Source organism: Rhinopithecus roxellana, chromosome 14 (assembly GCF_007565055.1).
Source record: "Rhinopithecus roxellana isolate Shanxi Qingling chromosome 14, ASM756505v1, whole genome shotgun sequence".
Classification (NCBI taxonomy): domain Eukaryota; kingdom Metazoa; phylum Chordata; class Mammalia; order Primates; family Cercopithecidae; genus Rhinopithecus; species Rhinopithecus roxellana.
This window is the reverse complement of record NC_044562.1, coordinates 95,290,397-95,314,511: the sequence shown is the minus strand read 5'-3', so window position 1 is coordinate 95,314,511 and position 24,115 is coordinate 95,290,397. Positions and strand designations below refer to the sequence as shown.

At 41.8% G+C, this 24,115-nt stretch overlaps 1 protein-coding gene across 8 annotated transcripts in view; it reads left to right on the top strand.

The window, feature by feature from the left end:
- The window catches only part of PLEKHM3 (pleckstrin homology domain containing M3), a 205,510-nt gene that overhangs the window by 110,570 nt on the left and 70,825 nt on the right, over positions 1–24,115 (top strand). For 6 of the 8 annotated variants that reach the window (XM_030916440.1, XM_030916441.1, XM_030916442.1 and 3 more), the window contains one exon: positions 13,245–13,308. In XM_030916440.1, the coding sequence (XP_030772300.1) occupies positions 13,245–13,308 (64 nt within the window). Of the gene's footprint in view, positions 1–13,244; positions 13,309–21,035; positions 22,289–23,711; positions 23,817–24,115 lie in introns of those variants that run through there. The other 2 variants (XM_030916444.1, XM_010386064.2) reach the window with 2 other exon arrangements.

The window sequence follows — 24,115 nt, the reverse complement described above, 5'->3', positions numbered from 1 at the left end:
TATAAACTGTTGGTGTGAATGTAAATTAGTACAGACTCTATGGAAAACAGCATGGAGCTTCCTCAAAAAACTAGAAATAGAGCTACCATATGATCCAGCAATCCTATTACTGGGTGTATAGCCCAAAAAAAGGAAATCATTATGTCAAATGGATATCTGCATCCTCCTGTTTGTGGGGATCCCACTATTCACTGTGGAAGTGTCCATCAAATGGACAAAGAAAATGTGGTAAATATACACAATGAAGTACCATTCAGCCATAAAAAAGAGTGAAATCCTGTCATTCACAGCAATATGGATGAGCCTAGACAATGTTAAGTGAAATAAGCCAAGCACAGAGAGACAAATACTCCATGTTCTCACTCATATGCAGGAACTCAAAAAGTGGATCACATAGAAGTAGAGAGTAGAACAGTGGTCACTAAAGGTGGGGAAGGGTAGAGGGATGAGAGGGTTAAGGAGAGGTTGGTTAACAAATACAAATTACAGTTAGAGAAATAGGTTCTGGCATTCTGCAGCCCTGTAGGGTGAATATAGTTAACAATAATTGGTTGTATATTTTCAAATAGCTAGAAGAGTACATTTGAATGTTCCTGCCATAAAGAAATGATAAACGTTTGGGATGATAGATGTGCTAATTACCCTGATTTGTTATACATTGTATAATGTATTGAAATAGTACATTGTACCCTATCAATACATATAGTCATATGTCAGTTAAAAATATGTAATAATAATTTTTTAAAAAGAAGAGAGGCCGGGTGCAATGGCTCACACCTGTAATCCCAGCACTTTGGGAGACTGAGGCAGGCAGATTGCGAGGTCAAGAGATTGAGACCGTCCCGGCCAACATGATGAAACCCCATCTCTACTAAAAATACAAAAATTAGCTGGGTGTGATGGCGCGCGCCTGTAATCCCAGGTACTCAGGAGGCTGAAGCAGGAGAATCACTTGAACCCAGGAGGCGGAGGTTGCAGTGCACTGAGATAGCGCCACTGTACTCCAGCCTGGCAACAGAGTGAGACAACATCAAAAAATGTAGGAAAGAAGGAAGGGAGGGATGGAGGGAGGGAAGGAAGGAATGGAGCTATGACTCTAAGATGCAACACTCTGAGAGTGTAAAGGAAGGCAGGGAGGTGGCAGACAGTGGTGTTCCTTGAACAGGGAGGCGGATTGCTGAGACAGCCACTCCTGTGCTCGTGGCAAGCTTGATCAGCCGTGGAGAACCAGACATGACAATTGGGTTAGTGCCAGCAAATGCATTTACTCCAGGTCAGTATTTGCCAGACCTTCCTATGTCCCAGATCTGTAAACTTAAAACAAAAATGCGAAGATAACTATAGGATTGCCTTATAAATATCTTTAGCCAAAACAGAAATAAAAACATGACCCTCTATTTCTCACCATCATTTCACGTAAGAACATAGTAATAATAGGAAAAAAAATAGGCAAACTGCTTTAGAAATCAAACAGCTTTTTAAAATCAAGTAGATTTAGAAATTGTTCTACATTTTTTTTTTCTCTAAAATTTTTCTTTGGACTGCTAAAAACATCACCAGACTGACACCAGCTGTTTGGACTAGCTTTTCAGAAATCCCAGTTTAAGTCATATTTTCTCTTCTGAGTGCTGAAGTGAAATCCAGTCCAGGGAAATTTATGTGGATGCTTCAGTATATCCCATTCTCAATCATCAAAAATGTGATTTGGGGGCTTGGGGTGCCTGACAAATCCACAACCCATTATGGTATAAATGTAAAACTCATCTCTCTCCAGCACTAGTTAAGGGCAGTAGGCAATATTAGGCCTCTTTCCCTGGTTGCTTAGGACAGAATTGTGTTCTCAGGGAGCATTTGCTCCTACATGTTTGTCAGGTTAAGTCCTTGACTTAGACCATTCCGAAGCAATTTAATGGCTTGGCTTGAGAGTCTCAAGAGAATACCCAAAGTGATTCTTCTAAGCCATCTCTTCCTGTCTTTGGTCTCACATTTTATTTGAAATTATGATTATATCCAGCAGGAGTTCCCACTGAAATATCAGTTTTACTGAATGGTGAGAAATTTCTATTATAAAGATTGCCATTTTTATTAACACTGTCCTGGTGAATACCAGAAAAAAAATGTGTGTGGGGTGTGTGTGTGTGTGTGTGTGTGTGTGTGTGTGTGTGTGTGTGTGTGTGGTGTGTGTCCTGACAGACTCTTGTTGCTTCCTCTTCCTTCAAGCAAAATTTAGCAGCTTACTCTGCTCTTAGACCAGTCTCCATAAATGTCACTTGATTTACCAAGACTGCCTTCTCCCTCCTTCCCTTGTTACGCCAGAAAAAAACTGCCTTTCTAGTGAGTTCACATAGCTGAGGCTAAGTCCAAAGGTTGGAATGCTCTTTGGCCGTCTAATAACATCTTAACCTTAATATGTCCAAAACTGAGCTCCTAGTATTCCCACCCACCCCCACTCACATTGCAAACCACTCCTCCTGCAGTATTTCCCATCTTGCTTCATGGCATCTCTGTCCATCCAGTGATTCAAACCAAACACCTCTCATATTCCACATCCAGTCAGCAAACCCTGTCAGCTTCAGCTTCAAAATCTATCCACTTTTCACCACTTGCACTGCTGCAGGTGGGGTCCACCATCACCTTTCGCCTGAATTATTCCAGTAACTGGTTTCCTGCACCACCCTTAGCCCCCTTCAGTCTGCTCTTAAGACTATAGCTAATATATAAATTAGATGATGTCACTCCTGGGCCAAATGAATAGTTTCACCTCTCGCTCCAAGTGAAAGCCCAGGGCATACCTGGTCTCATCTCCCATTACCTCTCTGCCTCATCGCCCACTACTTTCCCCTCATTCACTTTGTTCCAGTCACACTGGCCTTTCTGTTGGTCCTTGGGCATACCAGGCTGGCTGCTACTGAGTTTCCATCCTTGCTTTTCCATTCCCTCTGTAACTGCTGAGATTGCTTCCTTTTTTTTCCTTTTTCTTTTTTTTTATCGGTTTGTTTCTCAGTGTGAAACCAAGCTTGCTTCCTAACTCTTTTAGGTCTTTGAGCAGCCATCACTTAATGAAGCATCCTTGACCACTCTGTTTTAAATGGCAACACAGTGTCTGTTTGCACCCCACTGTCCACCACACATGCCTTCTGTCTTCTTTCTCTGCTCACTTATTACCATAAAACCTGGTATTTTATTTTGTCTGTCTCTGTCTCTTAGGCCATCAGGTGTGATGTGGACGTTTTGCTTTGTTCAAACTATGCAGCCACATGCACTGGCTCTGCCCTTTCTACTAGATGTAAGCTACAAAAGGTCATGACTTTTTATCTGTTATATTCACTGCTTAGAGCTATACATATCGTGGGGGCTAATAAATACTTGTTGAATAAATTAATTAAATGAATGAAGATTCTGCCCAATTTGGCCAAACTTATTTTTTCTCTTATTACAAAAGAATACTGTTCATCATAGAAAACAAAAATAAGAAAGCCACCCATGTCCTACCACTTTGATGCATATCCTCCCAGACCTTTTCCTCTGCAGATGATTTTTCCCCATGAAAGCTGTTTTTGTTTGTTTGTTTGTTTGTTTGTTTTCTTGTAATGGAGTCTCACTCTGCCACCCAGGCTGCAGTGCAATGGCTCAATCTCGGCTCACTGCAAGCTCCGCCTCCCAGGTTCATGCCGTTCTCCTGCCTCAGCCTCCAGAGTAGCTGGGATTACAGGTGCCCGCCACCACGCCCGGCTAATTTTTTGTATTTTTAGTAGAGACAGGGTTTCACCATGTTAGCCAGGATGGTCTCAATCTCCTGACCTTGTGATCCGCCCACCTCAGCCTCCCAAAGTGCTGGGATTACAGGTGTGAGCCACCGCACCCAGGCCTGAAAGTATATACTGTACATACTATCCTTAACCATTTCACTTAGTATATTGTGAACATCTTTTTTATGCTGGTAAATATTTGTCTAAACATCATGAAATGAGTGAAAATGGTGTTTTGATATGTGGGCATACCTACATGTCATTGATCTTGGAAGAAGTAGGTGGGGATTATTCAGTGTACTCAACAAAAGATTGCATGAGCAATCTAATACTAAATGAGCTGGTAGAATCACTTCATATCTACACCCCCTCTTCTCCCCTCACCCCCTAAAAATCAAATATATTAGGTAGAAGGATTATCTAATACAGAGAGAAAAGATTGCATGCTGTTGTAAATCAAATACACTTGATCTGGGAGGGCAGTTTATTAAGAACATGTCTCTTAGGGCAGAATTTTCTTTTTTTTTTTTTTTTTTTTTCCTTTTTGAGACAAGGTATCACTGTTGTTCAGTGCCGTGACATGACCACAGCTCACTGCAGCTTTGACCTCCCAGGCTCAAACAATCCTACTTCAGCCTCTTGAGAGCTGGGACTACAGGTGTGTGCCACCATGCCCACCTAATTTTTTTATTTTTTATTTTTGTAGAGATAGGGTCTCACTATGTTGCTAGGGCTACTCTCAATCTCCTGGGTTTAAGGGATCCTCTGCCTCAGCCTCCCAAAGTGCTGGGATTACAAGCATGAGCCACCCTGCCTGACCAGGGCAGCCTAACTCTAAAAGCACAATCTACACAGACTGGAGTTGCAATGTCTCTGAACTGCATATGAGGAATATCTTACAAGCAAAATCTGAGACTGAAATGTGCAAAGTCTGGTTAATACTGAATTTTAGAAGAATAAGTCTATTTTAGCAAACATATTAGCACTAAATTAGTCTCATTAAAGACCAGTAAGTATTAGCTCTTCAAACTTGCTGATAACACTTCTTCAAGCTCAGTAAATGAAAACAACTCTTTATGTTTTCTGTAAGATTTAAGGTTACTCAGACTTCTGTGGCTACTTTTCCAGTTAGCTAGTTAAAAATTTCATCAGCTGCAGCTGGGGCTTTAGCCTTAACAGATTAGCTGCAGAATCTATCAGGACTCAGAAATAAAGGAGGTCATTTTGGTAGTTTTGATAGCAACCATTCTTCTCATTCTACTTCAAGAATTCTTTTCCATTAGATGACTTCTAAAAGTGTGGTTTTCGAGTCATCTGTCTTCCTGATATCCTGATAGCTCCTCCCTCTTCCTTCTTTTTCTCCAGAGATCTAATTCAGCAAATTATGTGTATACCAGTATCAGCACTGTAAAAGGGTGCTACAGACTGTCTGCAGTGTCATTCACGACTAAATAGATTTGAAAACTTTCAAAAGGAACTCTGGAAAGTTATATGTTAATTTTACTAATCTGCATACATTCATAGCTCTTTATTTACTCAGAGATCTTTCAAAAAGCCAGGATGTTATTTTCTCTTATTCTGAGATTAAATGAAATATATAAATTCTCTAAAATCATTTTCTTTTTTTTCCTTTTTTTTTTTTTTGAGACGAAGTCTCACTTAGTCACCTGGGCTGGAGTGCAATGGTGCAATCTTGGCTCACTGCAACCTCCACCTCCTGGGTTCAAGTGATTCTCCTGCCTCAGCCTCCCTAGCAGCTGTGATTACAGGTGTGAGCCACCATACCCAGCTAATTTTTTTCTTTTGTATTTTTAGAGGAGATGGAGTTTCACCATGTTTGCCAGAGTGGTCTCGAACTCCTGACCTCAGGTGATCCACCTACCTTGGCCTCCCAAAGTGCTGGGATTACAGATGTGAACCACCGTGCCCAGCCTCTAAAATAATTTTCTAAGAGAAAACAAAAATAAAACTCATTGCAGGACAAGTGTTATATTCTTGCAACTGTTAAACACCTTAAGAATTTGAGCTAGGTATATAACAGCTATGATATAATCTATCATTTTTATAATCAGGTGCCACAATAATCACAATTAAAATTACATCCCAAATATTTCTGCTCGAGGCTTTAGATTGTTGCTGAGAAACTTAAGTATGATTTCTGAATGAGCAGGTAAAAGAGACCCTTATTTCCTGTAACTACCTGCCAAGATATAATATCTGGTGCAATCTTGCCATTTTTTCAGCCAATGAGATTAGCAAAATGAGGTACCCAGAAAAGTGATTGAAGCTTGTTTCTTTCACATGGGCTGCTATCGAAATATGTGCCTTTGATTTAAAATTGTTTTTCCATTAGCTCAGAGTATGGCTGGACATACAAGTCCTGTCCACATCCAGCCTAATGTAACTATTTCAGGAAGAGTTTGCAGCTCATATCAAGAACACCAAATTGCATCTCCCTGGGGATGCTTCGTAGTGCTTTTTGCTGATTTCGGTGTGGGTATATGTGCCCTCCAAAGGAAAGACACTGGCTGTCTCGACTTAATACAAATTACCTACCCTGGAGCACATATTCTTGGAAGACAGTAAAACTACGTGAATAAATGGTTTTCCTTTTAAAATTATTCCTTATGCATCTTATCCATATTCTTTATCCATATTCTTTATTTAGACCCTTATCATTTAGAATCAAATTGTGGAGTTTGCTTTTGGTGTTGTGCTATCATTTTAATTTTACGTGTGTGTGTGTTGTGGGTCTTTTCTTTAAAGCCTGTCTAAGATATTTCCATTGAAAATTTTTCCCCCATTTTAATCATTGAGTCTTTAAATGCCGGTTGTGCATCTCTAAGAACTGAGCTTCAGGAAAATGGTAATATTATCAAATCTATCAGAACCTTGCAAAGGGTCTGCCTACTTCAGAGCCTGACCCAATCCCTTTTTTCTCGTGAGCACTGGGGCTTGGTGGGAGCTGAGTTGAACTTTTCAGAAATTAATCAAGTTAAATGAGTCTTGAGTTATTTGACTTAATGTCATGGAACAAAATGGAATGAGGCCCTTCTACCTTTTTGTTAAGATTACTGCCTTTGATTTCATAGGCAATTATCTCTGCATTTTTAACCCCAAGTACCAGCTATATCATATAAAGGCTCTGAATCATATATGACCTTTTTCCTTTTTAATTTTCATCTTTTCTCACCTTTCTCATTAGAGCAATCTATAAATGAAGCCTAAGTTACCTTCCCAGTGTGTCAGGCGATTCTAAAGATGATAAAATAGAAAATGTTAGCACTAGAAGCGATCGTGCTAGTTGGTTTTCATGATCTTCTAGCACGTTTCTTCAGTGTTTTTTGCTACCAGGAAACTCAGTAGTGCTACCTGCTTGTGATACGTTTCCTTTGATGGGTGAGTGAAGTGTGGAGTTGACTCTTCTTATCTCATTTATTCTTTGGCTCTGTGCAGTAGCATGATCATGGCTCCCTGCAGCCTCAACCTCCAGGGCTCAATTGATCCTCCTCCTGCAGCCTCTTGAGTAGTTGGGACCACAGGCATTCACCGCTACCCCCAGCTAATTTATTTTATTTTATTTTATTTTTATTTTTATTTTATTTTATTCTTTTTTTTGAGACGGAGTTTCATTCTTATTGCCCAGGCTGGAGTGCAATAATGGCGCGATCTCGGCTCACCGCAACCTCCACCTCCTGGGTTCAAGCGATTCTCCTGCCTCAGTCTCCTGAGTAGCTGGGATTATAGGCATGCACAACCATGCCCAGCTAATTTTTTTGTATTTTTAGTAGAGATGGGGTTTTTCCATGTTAATCAGACTGGTCTCGAACTCCCATCCTCTGATGATCAGCCCGCCTTGGCCTCCCAAAGTTCTGGGATTATAGGTGTGAGCCACTGCTCCTGGACCCCCAGCTAATTTTTGTATTTTTTGTAGAGACGGGGTCTTGGTATGTTGCCCAGTCTGGTCCCAAACTTCTGAGCTCAAGTGATCCTCCCACCTTACCCTCCCAAAGTGCTGGGATTACAGGTGTGAGCCGCTGTGCCCCGTTGAGTAATTATTAATCTTTTTTATATAACATTTTAGTAACAACTTGAACCGTTTCAGTTAATAAAATACTGTGTGTGGGGAGTGTCTGTGTGTGTGTGCGCGCGCGTGCACCGTGGTGGGGAGTGTGTGTGTGTGTATGTTTTCCTGCATGCACATACACATGTGCAAATGTGTTTGAAAGAGCTTCCAGCTGGGTCCACATCCCATTTCCTTTAGGTCCTTTGAAGACCAGGCTTCATCAATTATCTCTACTTTTGTGTCTTCTGCTTTTGTTTCTATAGTAGCTTCTTAATGTTAGTGTTTAAGTATGCCCAAGTCTCTCTTATGTTTAAAAAAAAAAAAAAATCCTTTTTTTTTTTTTTTTTTTTGAGACGGAGTCTCGCTCTGTCGCCCAGGCTGAAGTGCAGTGGCCAGATCTCAGCTCACTGCAAGCTCTGCCTCCCGGGTTTACGCCGTTCTCCTGCCTCAGCCTCCTGAGTAAAAAAAGCCTTTCTTAGTCCTACATCCTTCTTTAGCTGTGGCCTGATTTCCCTCCTTTTCTTTAAAGTTGACTTCATAAAAGAGTAACCCACAATCCTCGCCCCTCTCCAGTCTTTCCTCCCCCTCCACGGAAACCACCCTGTCTGGGGTCACTGATGGATTCCTGTTTGGCAGCAGGCACTTTCCAGGCCTCCTGAGAGTCTTCCTCACGTTATCTGACCTCTCCACTACTGTTGATGCCATTGACCACCTTCTTCCTTCATGAAATTATCTCCTTCCTTGGCTTCCCTGGTGCTGGCTCTTCTGCTCTTTCTCCTCCCTGTCAACCTACTCCTTCCCAGTCCTCGTCCTGTTTATCTACTCCTAAATATTAATAGTACTGTTTCACCCGGAGCCAGTCTTTTCTCATGTCCCAGCATGTGCCCCCTGGGGCTGTCACTTTTTCTCAGGGCTTCACCTAAAACCTATAAGCTGGGGGCCCACAAATCGCGCGCTTGGACTCACAGGTGACTCCGCTTGAGCCTTCCAAAGACAGTTCCAACATCTGAGCTACCCTTTCCCCCACCAAGACAACTCCTCTTCCTTAGTCCTGTTTTTCAGACCCCTTTCTACTAATCAGAGTTTAAGGCAAACTGGCTCTGGGAATCTTTACTTTTCCCATTCATTTCCTAAAGGACTCCTGTCAGGCCCACTTGTAGGACCTCAGCCACAGCAGAGGAAAGCCCTTGGAGTCACCCAGATGGGAAGTTGCTGCAGCCCACGCTTTCCCAAGCTTGGCTTTTAGGTCCATATTTACCCTGAGTTTCCCTGTGTTTGGTCTTCCTAAAGAAAATATTTAGAGAATGTCTTGCAAATTCAGTCTGCCTTAGGGGAAAGAGGAATAAATGGCAGTGAGCATAAGTTATCTGGCCCTGCCTTGGAAACCGTTACCTCCTATAAGCAGAAAACTGAGTCCCTATCTCTAAACAGCTGCAAAAAAACCTTTTTCTTCTTTTATTTACATTAAAAAGCATTACTATAAGAGACGCATTTTAATACCTACCAGTCTTCCCTCTCAGGAAATATATTACCATATTTGACTTCAGTGCTTTCATACTACAACTCCCGTCCTCCAGGGAAGAAAAAAAGATGATTGGCATTATCTCTCTTAAAAGTCTTTATTTTTAATGGCCACCACTAAATCTCTTGGACACAACATCTTCTCCAGACACAATAAGCTGGGTTCCTTTATCTTTCCTGCATATATTGCATTTTCCAGTTCTTTGTGTCTGTTATGACTGACCTCATGTAAATTATAGTATTAGACATTGAAGCGTGATGGAGAAGACAGTAGAGGAAGTGTTTCTGGAGGGGCTTAGAATCTCATATAAAAGGAGAGAGAAAATAAACATATGTGAAATATATATACACAAAGAAACATTAAATAAATACATAGCCACTTTAGCTTACTGTACAAATAATGTTGAAGGAATATTAGAGATGATTGTGACCAAAGTTGGTTGATTTTTGTAAGAAGAATAATGAATAGTGTTTGGAAGCAAGAAGGACCCTGCCTAGTAAAGAGAAATTGGAAATTCTCTTTGTTGTTCATCAGTTGTGTTCATTGAAGTATTCATCTCCAGCACGTAGCACAATGCCTTATTTTAGACACTCAGTAAGTACTTGTTGACTATATGATTACTGACTGGGCATAGTACTCCAGGAAGAGTATGCCAGTATGATTTGGTTTGTAAATTTGTAAATAAGTCTGATATCCTGTATATCCCTAATCATAAAAATTTTAGAATTTTAAAGCAGAAAGGATTTTTAAGTAGCGAAACATTACAGATATGCTCTCCTGCATTTGTCCCTGCCATAGATCATTTCATCTTCCTTTTAACTCTTTCTCCAGCTGACCTATGTTTCTACAAACCTGAAGAAGAGGCAGGAGCTAGTTTGAAATGGTTTTGCAGCCTGCTTACTGGACTCCATTTCTTAGCACTGCTGCCACATTGCTTTCGTTTTACTTTATTTAAGGGATTTCATTATTAAGCATTTACCTTTCAGTAAGATTATTCCTTCCATTTAGTCACCCCTAAACATCCTCTGTCTCTCATATTGTCATACCCTGCCCCCCTTGAGTCCCACTGAAAGACTGCCCTAGTTTTCCTTTCCTGCAGATAAGTTTAGGTCCTTGGATCTTGGAACAGCAAAAGGACATTAGTGAAACAACGGGTGAAACCTGAATAAAGTCTATAATTTGCATAATGTTAATTTCTTATTTTTGATCAATATGCCATGGTTGGGTAAGATGTAAGCATTAAGGGAAGCTAGATAAAGAGTATGAAGGTATGAACATTTTACAAATACAGAGAAATGTTAAAAACTGTGGAAGCATATGTGAACATTCTGGTTATTTTCAAAAACATATTTTTCAAAATATAATGAGAAAATTGCAGACTACCGAAGTACACTTTTAGATAGTTCTAGATTGTAAGGTAAACAAAGTAAAAACAAACAACCCTCATCTGGGTTCAGCCACCTTCCCATTCAGGTTTTTCCTCACTCCATTCCCTCCATTCCCATGGCTTCAGCTGTCCGCTCTGTGCTCCCATCAGAAGTGCCCTGGGTCTTCTACATCTCAGGCCCAGATCCATGCTTGTCGTTCCCCACACAGGCACTGGATATTCGGCACATAGGAAGCTCAGTTTTTTATTCCCTCCCCTGGAAGCCTACCCTCAGTTGGCCAATGGCATCACCATTCTGATCCCCAGGCTCTATACTTCAGAGTCATCTTAGACCCCCTTCTCCTCTTTCACTTATTCCCAATGTTCTCACTTCTTCCAAAAAGTCTCTGGCATCTACCCACTCATTCCTTTCACTGTCCCCTTGTCTACCCTAGAACAGACTCTCACATGCTTTGTCACCTGTCTGTAGTCTCTCCACCCTCCCTGCTGCCTTCAGAGGCGTACCGGTGTGGCTTTCCTGCTTCAAAAAGCATCAGTGGCTCTATACTGCTACCGGCCTAAACTACAGTAATAAACATCCATCCAGAAGAGACGTGCATGATATTACTAAATTAGATGGTCAGCTCAAATCTACCTCCCTCCTTCCCCCACCCCAACCCCAAGAAATTAGAAGGAATGTAGGCCTTTGGAGTCAGAAAGTCCTGGCCTTGAATCTCGGAAGACATCCCTTGATCATTTCTGTCATGTGTTTGTGTTTTTGAGAATAGAGGTTGATTACATCTCATGGTTCCTCCAGGGACCATGGTCTACCTTCTATGACAGGGGCCTTCCTGTGGAGAACCTAATCCTACATGAAGGAATTGAGTACTTTTCCTATGCCCTACCCAGCTGTGCTGGGCCTGTGCTCGGCTTCCTGTCACAAGTGCAGCCCTGAACCATTAGAGTTGAAGGGAGCCCAGCCTTAGGAACTGCATTCAGTTTCCCAGAATATAATGCCCTTGTCACTTGTCTCATTCCTGTGGGTGAAACAGTGCTTTCCAGCAGAATTCTTCAGCGACTTTCCTACTTTCCAGGAGAGGTCCTTACTAGAATACACCTACCCTAGTCCTCCATCCAGTCAGGACTTCGTCTAATTGGTTCAGTGCTCTGTTTTCAGTAGTCTAATACAGTGCCCGATATGCAGTATGTGCTTAATCAATACTGGATGGATGGAAGGATGAACGATTTAATATCTAGGATTTGGCAACTAATGCATACTTAATTGAAAGACTGAATAATGATTTTCCCAATGAGCAAGATTATTAGGCCAGTGGTTCTAAACCTTGACTGTACTAATCACCAAGAGAGTTTTGTTTTCTTTAACACTGATTTATGAGCTCTACCCAGGCATATACCCTGTTGTTTTCTAAAAGGTCTCCAAGTGATTCTAATAGACAGCCAGGGTTGGAATCCACCATGTTAGGCTACTCAAAAAATACGTACCCCATGCAGAACTCGTTATCATTTCCAATTACCACGTTGTATTGTAATTACCAGCTTCTGTGTCTTTCCCTCACTTGACTTTATGCTTCTTGGCCTCGTACTGGGGCTGTCTTCCTAATGCCTGGCATAGTGCTTGGCATATAATGAATAGTCATAAATGTGAATTGGATAAATTGGTGGTTTCTTTCATTTAAGACCCATGAAAATTTCATAGTACCAAATAAGACAAAGAGAAAAATGCTAGTATCATGGATTTTGTTTTGGGTTTAGTTTGTGTGTATGTTGTTTTCCAGTCATCTACACTTTGGTAACCTGTTTGCTTGCCCATAACGGGTTATTTTTTTCTGTTCATTCATTGTCATCTATCCAGATGCTGTGAACAGATAGCAGCTAAAGATATTGGACTTTGTCGAAGAGTCCTAATTTAAAATGTCTTGTCCCATTATTCTCATTTGTACAGAGGTTCTAAAATTGCCATCACTATACATATGAGAGGATAGTAAATTAATGTGATATTCAGTATCACTCCTCCTCATTAATGAAAGCCATAGAAGCCTCTAGACACGAGTGGCCACTCCAGTTTTTCTGAAATCCAAAATCAATATATTTAGATATAGAATAATACAGCTAGAAAGATATTTAGAGACATCACATTAAACCACCCTCATTCTGTGTGAGGAAGCTGAAGCCAGGTGGGCATTTGAGGACTTGGCAGAGATCACACAGCTTATTATGAACACAGCTGGTACAAGAAACCTGATGTTCTGGTCCTCAGGCCTGGGCCACTACACAGTGCTTGTAGCTCTTAAGATTACATTAGAAGTCAAAGATCAAACTTTTACCTCCATTCTGGTGTCTGTATTGAGAAGAAAAATATCTGAGAAAAAGATATTTCTCAGAAGGCTTAGGAGGAAAAGTATAGGTGGAAAGTGGAGAGGACAGAGGAAAGGAATTCTTGATTGAGACTTTGAAACTTATCAGAAAAATCTGTGTTTTGGCAGCACCACAGTTCACTTGTCTATCTGCCCTTGTTTTCAGAATTTTCCCCAGAGAATACCTCCTTCAACAGATCCACCTGTATTCCCTCGCCGACCTGCAGCAGGTAAGCACTCAGAGGGGCTGTTTCATTTTTGTTGTTTTCCTGGAGAAGTCTCTTTGTTGACTTTGGTCTTTGCCATCATTGGGGTAGTTTTCATCACAAACCCTGATAATTCTTATTCAGAATGCGGGGAAAACTTAGTATAAAAAGATATATAGGACAATAACAAATGTTGGCAAGGATGTAGAGAAACTGGGGCTCTTATACATTGCTGATGGTATGCAAAGTACGTCAGCCACTTTGGAAACAGTTAAAAAATTAAACATATGACTTAAACAGAGTTACCATATGACCCAATAATTTTACTCCTAGGTATATACCCAAGACAGTTGAAAACATATGTCCACAGAAAAACCTGTACACAAATGTTCAGAGCAGCATTATTCATAATAGCCAAAAAGTGGAAACAACCCAGATGTTCATCAGCTGATGAATGGATGAACAAAATGTTTTGTAGCCGTATAATAAAATATTATTCTGCCATAGAAAGAAGTGAAGTACTGATGCATGCTGCAACATGGATAACTCTTGAAAACATCATGCTAAGTAAAAGAAGCCAGACAGAAAAGAATACATACTGTATGATTCTATTTACATGAAATGTTTAGAATAGGCAAATCCATTGTGACAGAAAGTACGTTAGTGGTTGCCAGGGCCTGGGGAGAGCAAAGAAATGGGGAGTGCCTGCTCATGGATAGTTTCTCTGGAGGCTAATGAAAGTGTTCTGGAATTAGACAGCAGTGATTGTTGTACAGTCTTGTGAATATTCTGAAAACCACTGAACTGTTTACTTTAAAAGAGTAAATTTTATGGTGTGTGACTTTTACCAATTAAAAATTTGTATAAAAAAATATAAAAGGCATTGAATGTGTTAAGCCCTTGACTTGTGCTCAAGCCAAAAAGTTGAATGGCTTTTAAAGTTTAGTAAAACATAACAGAGCATGTAAGAGTTGAAATCATCCTTTTATACTTTTATTAGCACATGTACTTTTTTTTTTTTCTTTCGTTTGTGAGACAGAGTCTTGCTCGGTCGCCCAGGCTGGAGTGCAGTAGTGTGATCTTGGCTCACTGCACCCTCCACCTCCCGGGTTCAAGCGATTCTCCTGCCTCAGCCTCCTGAGTAGCTGGGATTACAGGCATGTGCCACCACACCTGGCTAGTTTTTGTATTTTTAGTAGAGATGGGGTTTCACCATGTTGGCCAGGCTGGTCTCGAACTCCTGACCTCAAGTAATCTGCCCACCTTAGCCTCCTAAAATGCTGGGATTACAGGCGTGAGCCACCACGTCTGGCCACACTTGTACTTTTAATGATTGACCAGATTAGCAGCTAGGAAGAAACTGGCCTCTTGTGTATTCAGCCCAAAATTCTAAATATGTTAAGCTTTGGTTAATCATTTAAATCAACAACTCACTCCTAAGAACTGTTGGACACTAGATAATGATTATTTCAAGAGTTTATTAGCTAATAATAATAATTGTGACAACTTTCAGTGTATCTCAAACTGCTGTGATTCTGTTCTTTCGTTGTTGTTTTCCTCTCTGGTTGTTTTATCCAGAAGAATTTAGGTCAGCTTAAAAACCATACTCGTAATAACTTGTCATTTTTCTGACTTTAAATTACTTTTCAAGGATTTTTTGTGTCTTTAATTTTATGTTCTTTTTGTCCCCCCAGAGCTAGGAAAGTTATTTATTTATTTATTTATTTATTTATTTATTTATTTATTTATTTATTTATTTATTTGACAGTCTCACTCTGTTGCCCAGGATGGAGTGCAGTTGTGTGATCTTGGCTCACTACAACCTCAGCCTCCTGAGTTCAAGCAATTCTCGTGCCTCAGCCTCCTGTGTAGCTGGGATCACAAGCGTGTGCCACCAGGCCCATCTAATTTTTGCATTTTTAGTAGAGACAGGGTTTCACCATGTTGGCCAGGCTGGTTTCGAACTTCTGACTCAAGTGATCCACCTGCCTCAGCCTCCCAAAGAGCTGGGATTACAGGTGTGAGCCTCTGCTCCCTGCCAGAAAGTTATTTTAAATTAAATGGCAGACATGATGTTAGAGCATTTAGTTGGAGAGGTCTAAGAAAAGACTAAGGTTTTCATTTCCATTTATGTGTCAAGTTGAAACCTATTTGCACATAGCAGCTCTCCCAACTTCTTCGGTCCTGCCTGATCTTTACTACATAGTCAAGCAGCAGTGGTCTGCTGGCGAGGTTGGAAAGGGGTATATTTTTACTTAAAATTGTTGTTCAAGGGGAAGAATTGGTTAAAACACTTGTTATACATTTATCTATTTTCTGGAGTCTACCTGATCATAGTGCCTGAGGACACAGACTCTATCGTTTGAGAAGTATGTTTAAAGGCACTGAACATTCTTGTAAAGCTGGTTTAAAATAGAATAGGTGGGCTCCAAAGTGAGTGCTCTTTGAAGGAGCCTTTCAAACGTGAGTTTCGATATCTGACGAAGAGAAAGAATCAGAGTAATTCCATATTCATTTTAGGGTGTCAAAGTAATGTATCCATTTGGAATCATATAGCCTGCCTTTTAAGGCTTTCCTATACCCTGCTGTCTTTCCCTCCATCCCCTTTTCTTTTTTTCCTCCTTTAATAATCAAACCATACATGCCAAGCAGCTTACTGAAATCAGTGGCAGGGGTATTCCTGGTGGCCAAGCCATTAGCCCCTGGAGCCCCATAAGCAGCTTAATCAGTTGTCAGCCTGGGTAGTAAAGTGATCGAGGCAATCAACAGCTTATCAAACACCCTGTGGGCGGGGCAGCTAGAGCTTAATGCATCCATTTACTTAACAGCTCACTCTAACCTGGTTCTTTGTGCCTGGCTTTAAGAGCCCCAAACTTATCATATTTAGAGGAAGTTTAATTCGATTACTTTTTCTGCCTGAGGTGGGTTAAATTGGATTTAGCTTTTGATCTGTCTGCATCTTGGCTATCAGCACTGAAGGGCATCCCCCGCTTCATCTTTCCTTGGTTTCTGAGTAAATAACAAGCAGGTTTTCTAGATCTGAATTGTTCTTGCAAATATGTAAGGGAAGGGACACAAGGAGAAAGAACAAAAAATACCATTGCTTTGTGAAAGGGCATGTAGTGGTATTGGGAAACCCAACCCAACTGACCCAACCACCAGCCTTATGGCGTCCTAGGCCATTTTGGCATCTTCTGGACTGCTTCATCATCCCACTTATTGTCAGTGTCAGGCGTTTTAGAGTAAATTATTTTCCCCTGTTTGATTTTTCTCCTCACTGCTAAGCAAGGTTTCTGTAAAAGCAGACCTGTCTGTCATATCAAGTAACTATAGAAAAGGGGCTTTTAATGTTCAGATTTTGCAGGGGAAAGGAAAATAAACTAAAGCAAGTGACTCAAGACTTATAAATCAGAGAAAAACAATAAGACAGATATTCTTCTTAAATGCACAGATTCCTGTCTACTTTAAGATTTCTCTTAAGTTAATTTGATTTTTCCCATTAGCTTTTATTTAAAAAGCAAAACAGCCATTTTCCTCTTCAAAAAGAAAAAAAAAAAACAGGTAAGAATTTAATAAACATGGTGAAAGGAGATTTATAATTTAGAGATAATTTAAAATAATATAGTACACAAAGCACTAATAGTACTTAAAGATGCTGAAAGAATTCTGGTACCAAAAAAACTGCAATCTTATTGTCTCTGTCGGGTTTTATGTTTGTAAGTACCAATCCCTAAAATTTTCACAGATAGACTCAATTCAACAATTTGGCTGAAGATTTCAAGCTGCCTTACCGCTGCTTTTGTTACGTTCAAGACAGTTTTCCCCCTTTTCATGATTTGAATTACTGTCCTCTTTGCATGCATTTTCCTTTACTATTGTACATTTAGATGTGAGGAAAGAAATAGCAAGGATTGACAATTGCTTTGCAAAGGAGATTCCCTCCAGTTGTTCAGGAAGGGTTGTCACCTGCTCACTGTTCACTGAGTACCAGTTATTGGCAAAATTAATGCTCAGACTGAGTCCCTAATTGTCTGTTTGTTTCACCAATGATTGAATTGCTCACTGGTATGACTTGCACATCGAAAAAGTAGTAGTTGTATATAGTCATTATCTGACTACAGTCAGTTGGTAGCATTTAGCCATAACATGTAAAATAGAGCCAGATACACCTGGCCTAGTAGCAGGGCCAAGGAAGAAGCGTAAGACGGGGCAGAGGCTCTCCAAATCCTAAGAGCTCCAGGGAGCATGGCCTTCCTTTGCTAATTTCTTGAGTTTAGAATTCCAGGTGAATTTCTGTTCCGTGAACTAGATATTGTTAGAAAAACATACTCAAGGCCGGGCGCAGTGGCTCAAGCCTGTAATCCCAGCACTTTGGGAGGCTGAGACGGGCGGATCACGAGGTCAGGAGATCGAGACCATTCTGGCTAACACGGTGAAACCCCGTCTCTACTAAAAAATACAAAACATTAGCCGGGCGAGGTGGCGGGAGCCTGTAGTCCCAGCTACTCGGGAGGCTAAGGTAGAATGGCGTGAACCCGGGAGGCAGAGCTTGCAGTGAGCTGAGATCTGGCCACTGCACTCCAGCCCGGGCGACAGAGCAAGACTCCGTCTCAAAAACAAACAAACAAACAAACAAAAAATACAAAAAACTAGCCGGGCGATGTGGCGGGCGCCTGTAGTCCCAGCTACTCGGGAGGCTGAGGCAGGAGAATAGCATGAACCCAGGAGGCAGAGCTTGCAATGAGCTGAGATCCGGCCACTGCACTCCAGCCTGGGTGACAGAGCGAGACTCCGTCTCAAAAAAAAAAAGAAAGAAAAAGAAAAACATATTCAGTCCATACTCTTTGAATGTAACTCTGACAGAAGGTACTGTTCATTTTTTAAAAAATAAAATCTTACAAATTTTCTTTCAGGAGGTATGAATGCGTGGTGGTTTTTGAACTGACTAAGTGCTTCCTTGTAAAGGATGTAGAAGGCAACAACTCAGCATATGTGAATGCACGGACTAATATTGGTGCATGGTTTGAATGGGGAAACTGAGGCACTGCTTTTTAAGAGCTTTTCCTTGGTTAGCTACTTTGAGAAGAATAAATAGAATAGAATTTGTGTTTGGTTATTTTCAGTCTATCCAGCATTATCACAAATCCACGAGAAGGCTTTAAGACAGGAATACAATAAAAAGATATGCTCACCTGAGATGGCGAGAGTTGTACCGTAACTCTCAGTGCCGTAACTTCCGGCGTCAGCTATCTGCTTTCCCTGTTAAGTATGTGACAAACCATCTCCTTACTCACATCCCCTTGGCGCTTTTAACACTGATGAAAAGGTTCCAGATTTTACCAGTAGAATACATTAGTATATATAAATAAATGGTCAAGAGTTCTTAGTTGTTCTTAAGGAGCAAATCAGAAGTCTGGTTTAATATGTCATTCTTTGGACTGTGTAAATGATAGGAGATTTCTTCTAAAGTTCCTTCTACTTGCTGAAAGAAAAGGTCAGATTTGACTTCTAAATTTTGGCTACCTGTGCTCTTGTGACAAAACTTAAAATGTATATTAATGACTAACTCTTCTGGTATTACTCACCTTTGGGGGCATATGTAAGTTAAGCATTGAATGATTCTATTTGTGGCGATTCATGAGAAAGGATACTGGATGATCCCATGGGTGAGGTGGCTGGTTAGAGTAGGCCCTCCACCCTACTCCCTCCACTGCCCACCACCTCACCCCCACACACACACACCCCTCTTGTGAGACAACCTAAGGAGCTAATTTTCTCATTATTCACCTTCCCTGGGCCCTACATTTCCAAATGAGACCCTGCCTTTAGGTGAAGGCATTTAGATTGTAGTTAATAGGAAATATATTACCCAAGAAAAATTATTATTTTGGCAGGAATTCATTTGAAAACATGGCATGATATTGGGGGTGGGGAGACATTTCAACAGATAAGTTTTAATGAAAGGAAAAGGACAGGAAAGTCTGGAATTTGGAGTACTTACTAAAGAGTTGTGAAGTGGGAAGGATGCCAGGTGGGAGGACCCACAGCACTCAAGAGCTGTGAAAAGAGAGAGGAGTGACCAGATGTACACTACCTTTCTGGAATTGCCTAGCACTGCCTAAACTGTTTAATACTAAAGCAATAAACACTTACACTCAGCAACTGATGTAACTTATGCAACATAGAAATGTTCAGTGGATGGATGGATGGATGGATGGATGGGTGGGTGGATGGGTGACAAAGGTGTATATGTACATATGTTCATATATATGGTATCGTGAACTCACTGGTTCTCTCTCCCCTAAAAAGCAAAGCAAACTGGTTAATTTAACGTCAGTCACTAAACAAAACAAAATTAGAAATGCTGACTATGAAATATAACAATGCACAGAATTCTAAAACAAAATAAAAATCTCTGCTTATGTCAGAATAATGGTGAGTTGTTTAGTGTTGCAAACTTTCTGAACACTCACTCCATATCCTGAACAGTTAACGCTTCGGTTAACTTTTTTGCTAGTCCAGCATACCCACAGAGCTTAGGAATTGTCATCCGTGTGACCTCAGCATTTGTTGGAATTGGCCCCTGAAGAAATAAATCAAACGGTGGTCTTACCTCAACTGTTTTCTAGCTGGTAAGATCACAAAAAGGCAATGTTTAAGGCATTTCAAGGCCACTTTTAAACAACATACTTTACTGAATTCTTCTTCAAGGAAGTGATGTGAGTTATTTTGCATGGCCCTGACCCACCAAGCAAACCCATAATCAGAGAACATTTTTCTCCATGGACGCTCTTCACAGAGTCAGCAGACAAAGGCCACGCCTAAGTGGGCACCCAGCACAGCTGCCCTTTCACCAAAGAAGTAACAGGTGATGACCTTTATTCACACAGGGGTTGACATCTTTGAATCCACAGCCCACAGGAACACAGCGCCTCAGTACCCACAACCGAGTCACCAGTCCCAAGCCTCAGGAGCCCAAGGAACTTTTATTCATAGCTTCTCAGCAGCCCTGATCCCTACACCATTGTCCACCCAGGCATTAGCGGCCAGGATAACTAATTAGAAGCATTCGGATTTAACAAGCAGAAAAACAAAGCGTGACAGCTCGCCTGTGTTGTTCCATGGCCAGTGCCTGTGTCCGCTGCAGCCGGCACTGCCTTCAGAAACCCCTGAACGTAATCTGGGGCGAGACGGGAACGAGGCCTCCATTAAAACATCACTAAATCTCTGTTAGCTATTTTAGCCACATCTCTCCCAACCAATTAATGAGCTAGGAAAGAGGACCATAAGTTATTTGGGGAGCAAATTATGCCTTTTAAACAAGTGGGTTTTCAAAAAATGAATGCACAGGCTAAGATCTTGCTGGGGCGGAGGGAGGGATTGAGTGTTATTCTTTGAAGTTTTGATAGGCAGGCAGCGGAGCAAATGGAAAAGCCCTGTTCCTCAGGAGAGCAGGTGTATCTTGAGTGGGGGCCGAACAGTTCATGCCTCACACTCAGTCTCCCAGGGTGTTTCACGTTGTGCAGGAAGGGGAAAGGGAAGAGTGACAACTGCTGCTAGGTGCCAGGACTGGAGCTGGGTCTTCTGACTCCTCACTCTCAATCTTGACGTCTTTACTACCTGCTGAGCATAACTACTAGTTTTCTGATGTTTTGATGATGGAACCAGTTAGCTGAGTGGGTTAAAGCAGGTGATTAGCAAGGTGCTGGTGCAGATTGTTCTTTATGCAAGCTGACTTTTCTGTTCTGCAGACCCAGGTGCCGCAGCCAAATTCCACAGATGATTGAAGGATCAGGGGAGCTCGGCATGGGCTGTGGCAGAAAATGTGCAGAGCTAAGGACAAAGTCACTACCTTTTGTGGAAGCCAGATCAGAAAGATGACTGTGCGTTGTGAGTGGTGGATAGAGAGCCCTGTTGCCCAGGTGAGAAGGAGCTCAGTTGAGATAAGGATTCCAGGAGCCAACTCTAGCCCCTCAGGTAGAGACAACGCAATACCGGTTGAGGCTGCAGCTGTGGAGTTGGATGGTGTTTAGTCAGTGCTGAAATCACTCTCCTGGGAGTCCTTTGGCATGCAGCCATCTGAGTGCTGTTGTTGTTGTTGGGTTTTTGTTGTTTCGTATTTTAAAAGAGCAATCATAATACTGACGAAGTGAGGGCCTGTTTTCAAAGAACATTTACTTAAAGATATAGAGTAAGGTTATCGTCGGTCTTGCCAGTGGGAGAAACCTATGCCACCAGCAGCCATTGTGAAAGGGACCCAGGAGTCTTTCTGGTTCTTCATTTCTATTCAGTTTGATTCAACAACTGTATATTGACTGAATGCTTTCTGTGTGCTAATCATTGAGCTAGCCACAGTGGAGGCAAAGGTGATTAAGCCACAGTCCCTTCCCTCACTGAGCTCACAGTCTGATGAGAGAGGCAGATAGGCATTAAGTCAGCAGAGTTGAACCTAGGGCACTTGGGGAATACATCTGACCAAGTGTGTGGCAGATTGTATTTTGCAAAGATAGCCGCAACAGTATCTTCCATCCCACATGTTTTTCTTACACTGTGACTTTGTTGCTCCTCCTATCCAGTGGTGGGATCTGTGTTCCTTCTCCCCGAATTTGGGCAGGCCTGTGACTGTGGAAGTGATGCCATGTGATTTCCAAAGCCAAGTCATGAAAGGTAATATAGGTCCAACCTGGTGATTTCTGGAGATGCTCACTCATGGCAACCCAGTGGCCATGTTGCAAGGAAGTCCAGATTAGCCCTCATAGAAGAACCACATGAGCAGGCCTCATGGTGGTGGTTCTAGCTGACAGCAATCATCAGCCACCAGAGAGATGAGTGGAGACAACCCCACATGATTCCAGCTGCTATAGCCTTCAAGTCTTCTCACCTGAGCCTACAGATGAGGCTGCAGATATTATGGAGCAGAAACAAACCATCTCCATAGTGTCCTTCCTGGAGTCCTGACCGATAAAATGTGTGAGCCCATAATAAAATGGTTATTTTGCACCACTAGGTTTTGGGGTAATTTGTTTTGCAGTAATAGTAACCAGAACACCCAGTAACTTGGCCATCAGGGAGGGCTTCTTAGAGGTTGTAAGTTAAAATTTTGGCCCGTAATCATGAGCCAGAAAGAGAGGACTAGGAGGAGAACTTTGAGGCCTTGGTAGCCTTAAACCACTCTAATGATCTGATCTACAGTGTTTCTTCCATGCGGGCAAGCTGAAGAAAATTTTTACTACCAACTGTGACTTTTTTTTTTTTTTTTGAGATGGAATCTCGCTCTGTTGCCAGGCTGGTTCGCAGTGGTGTAATCCCGGCTCACTGCAACCTCCTCCTTCCAGGTTCAAGCGATTCTCCTGCCTCAGCCTCCTAAACAGCTGAGATTACAGACACGAGCCACCATGCCCAGCTAGTTTTTTTTGTATTTTTAGTAGATACAGGGTTTCACCATATTGGCCAGGATGGTCTTGATCTCTTGACCTTGTGATCCACCCGCCTTGGCCTCCCAAAGTGCTGGGATTACAAGTGTGAGCCACCATGCCCGGCCAACTGTGACATTTCTTAACATTGTCCACATGCTTCAGGATTATTCTGATAAATTTTCTCAACAAAACATTCATAGAATGAGTAAAACGGTATTGCTTCACTTCCCTCAGAAATGAAAGATTCTGGGATGTACCTTGAGGTGCAAAGAACGAGGAATTGAGTTTTAAATCTTTCCATCCCACCTGTGCACCTGAAATATGAGCCCGACTCTGTCATCAAGCCCCTCACTGGGTGTTTTCTCCCTATTCATTTATTCATTCAGCAAATATTTATTAAGCATGTACTATGTATCAGGAGCCATGTTTCCCCTGAAATTGAAAGGGCACATTTTCTCAGAAACGGACTAGTGATTCTTACAGATTATGGTCAAACTCCTGCACTCTGTCTGTGTGCCAGGAACTTGTAGTCAAAGCTGCTCATGATTCTATTCCACTTGGTGATGTCTAGTGGGATTTCATCCCTTCATGCCTTGGACTAGCCATCCCACCACACCCATAGTTGGTCTTCAAGGGACCAGAGGGATAACCAGAAGGCACTATCTATTCAGGTGTTTTAGGGCTGAGGAGGTTTCCAGCACTTCACCCAATTCAGAAATGTAACCAGGATGCATGGCAACCTCAGAAGACAGCATTGCCACATGTGTCTTAGCGGACATCATTGTCTCCATATGATAGTGGCCTGCAATTCCCTCCATATTTGGAACTTGCAGCTTTTCAACAATGTTACACCCATCTTTGTGAGGAAACAGAGAAGGCTGATAGGGGCAGCTCTTCATATTGTTGTTTGGCTTTTGTTTGAACTTCTGGCTAAAGCCTAGTGGACCATCAACGCATTTGCTCCTGGAATTTTATTTTATTTTATTTATTTTATTTATTTTTTTGAGACAGGGTCTCACTCTGCTGCCCAGGCTGGAGTGCACGGACATGATCATGGCTGGCTCCAGCTTTGACTTCCTGAGCCCAAGCAATCCTCCCATCTCAGCCTCCCAGGTAGCTGAAACCATAGGCATGCGCCACCACGCCACAGCTGATTTTTTAAATGTTTTATAGAGATGGGGGTCTCCCTATGTTGCCCAGGCTGGCCTTGAATTCCTGGACTCAAGCAATCCTCTCACCTCAGCCCCCTGAATAGCTGGGACTACAGGCTTGCACCACCATGCCTGGCTAATTTTTGTGGGGTTTTTTGGTAGAGACGGGGTTTCACCATGTTGCCCAGGCTGATCTCGAACTCTTGGGCTCAAGTGATTTGCCTGCCTCAACCTTCCCAAGTGCTGGGATTACAGGCGTGAGCC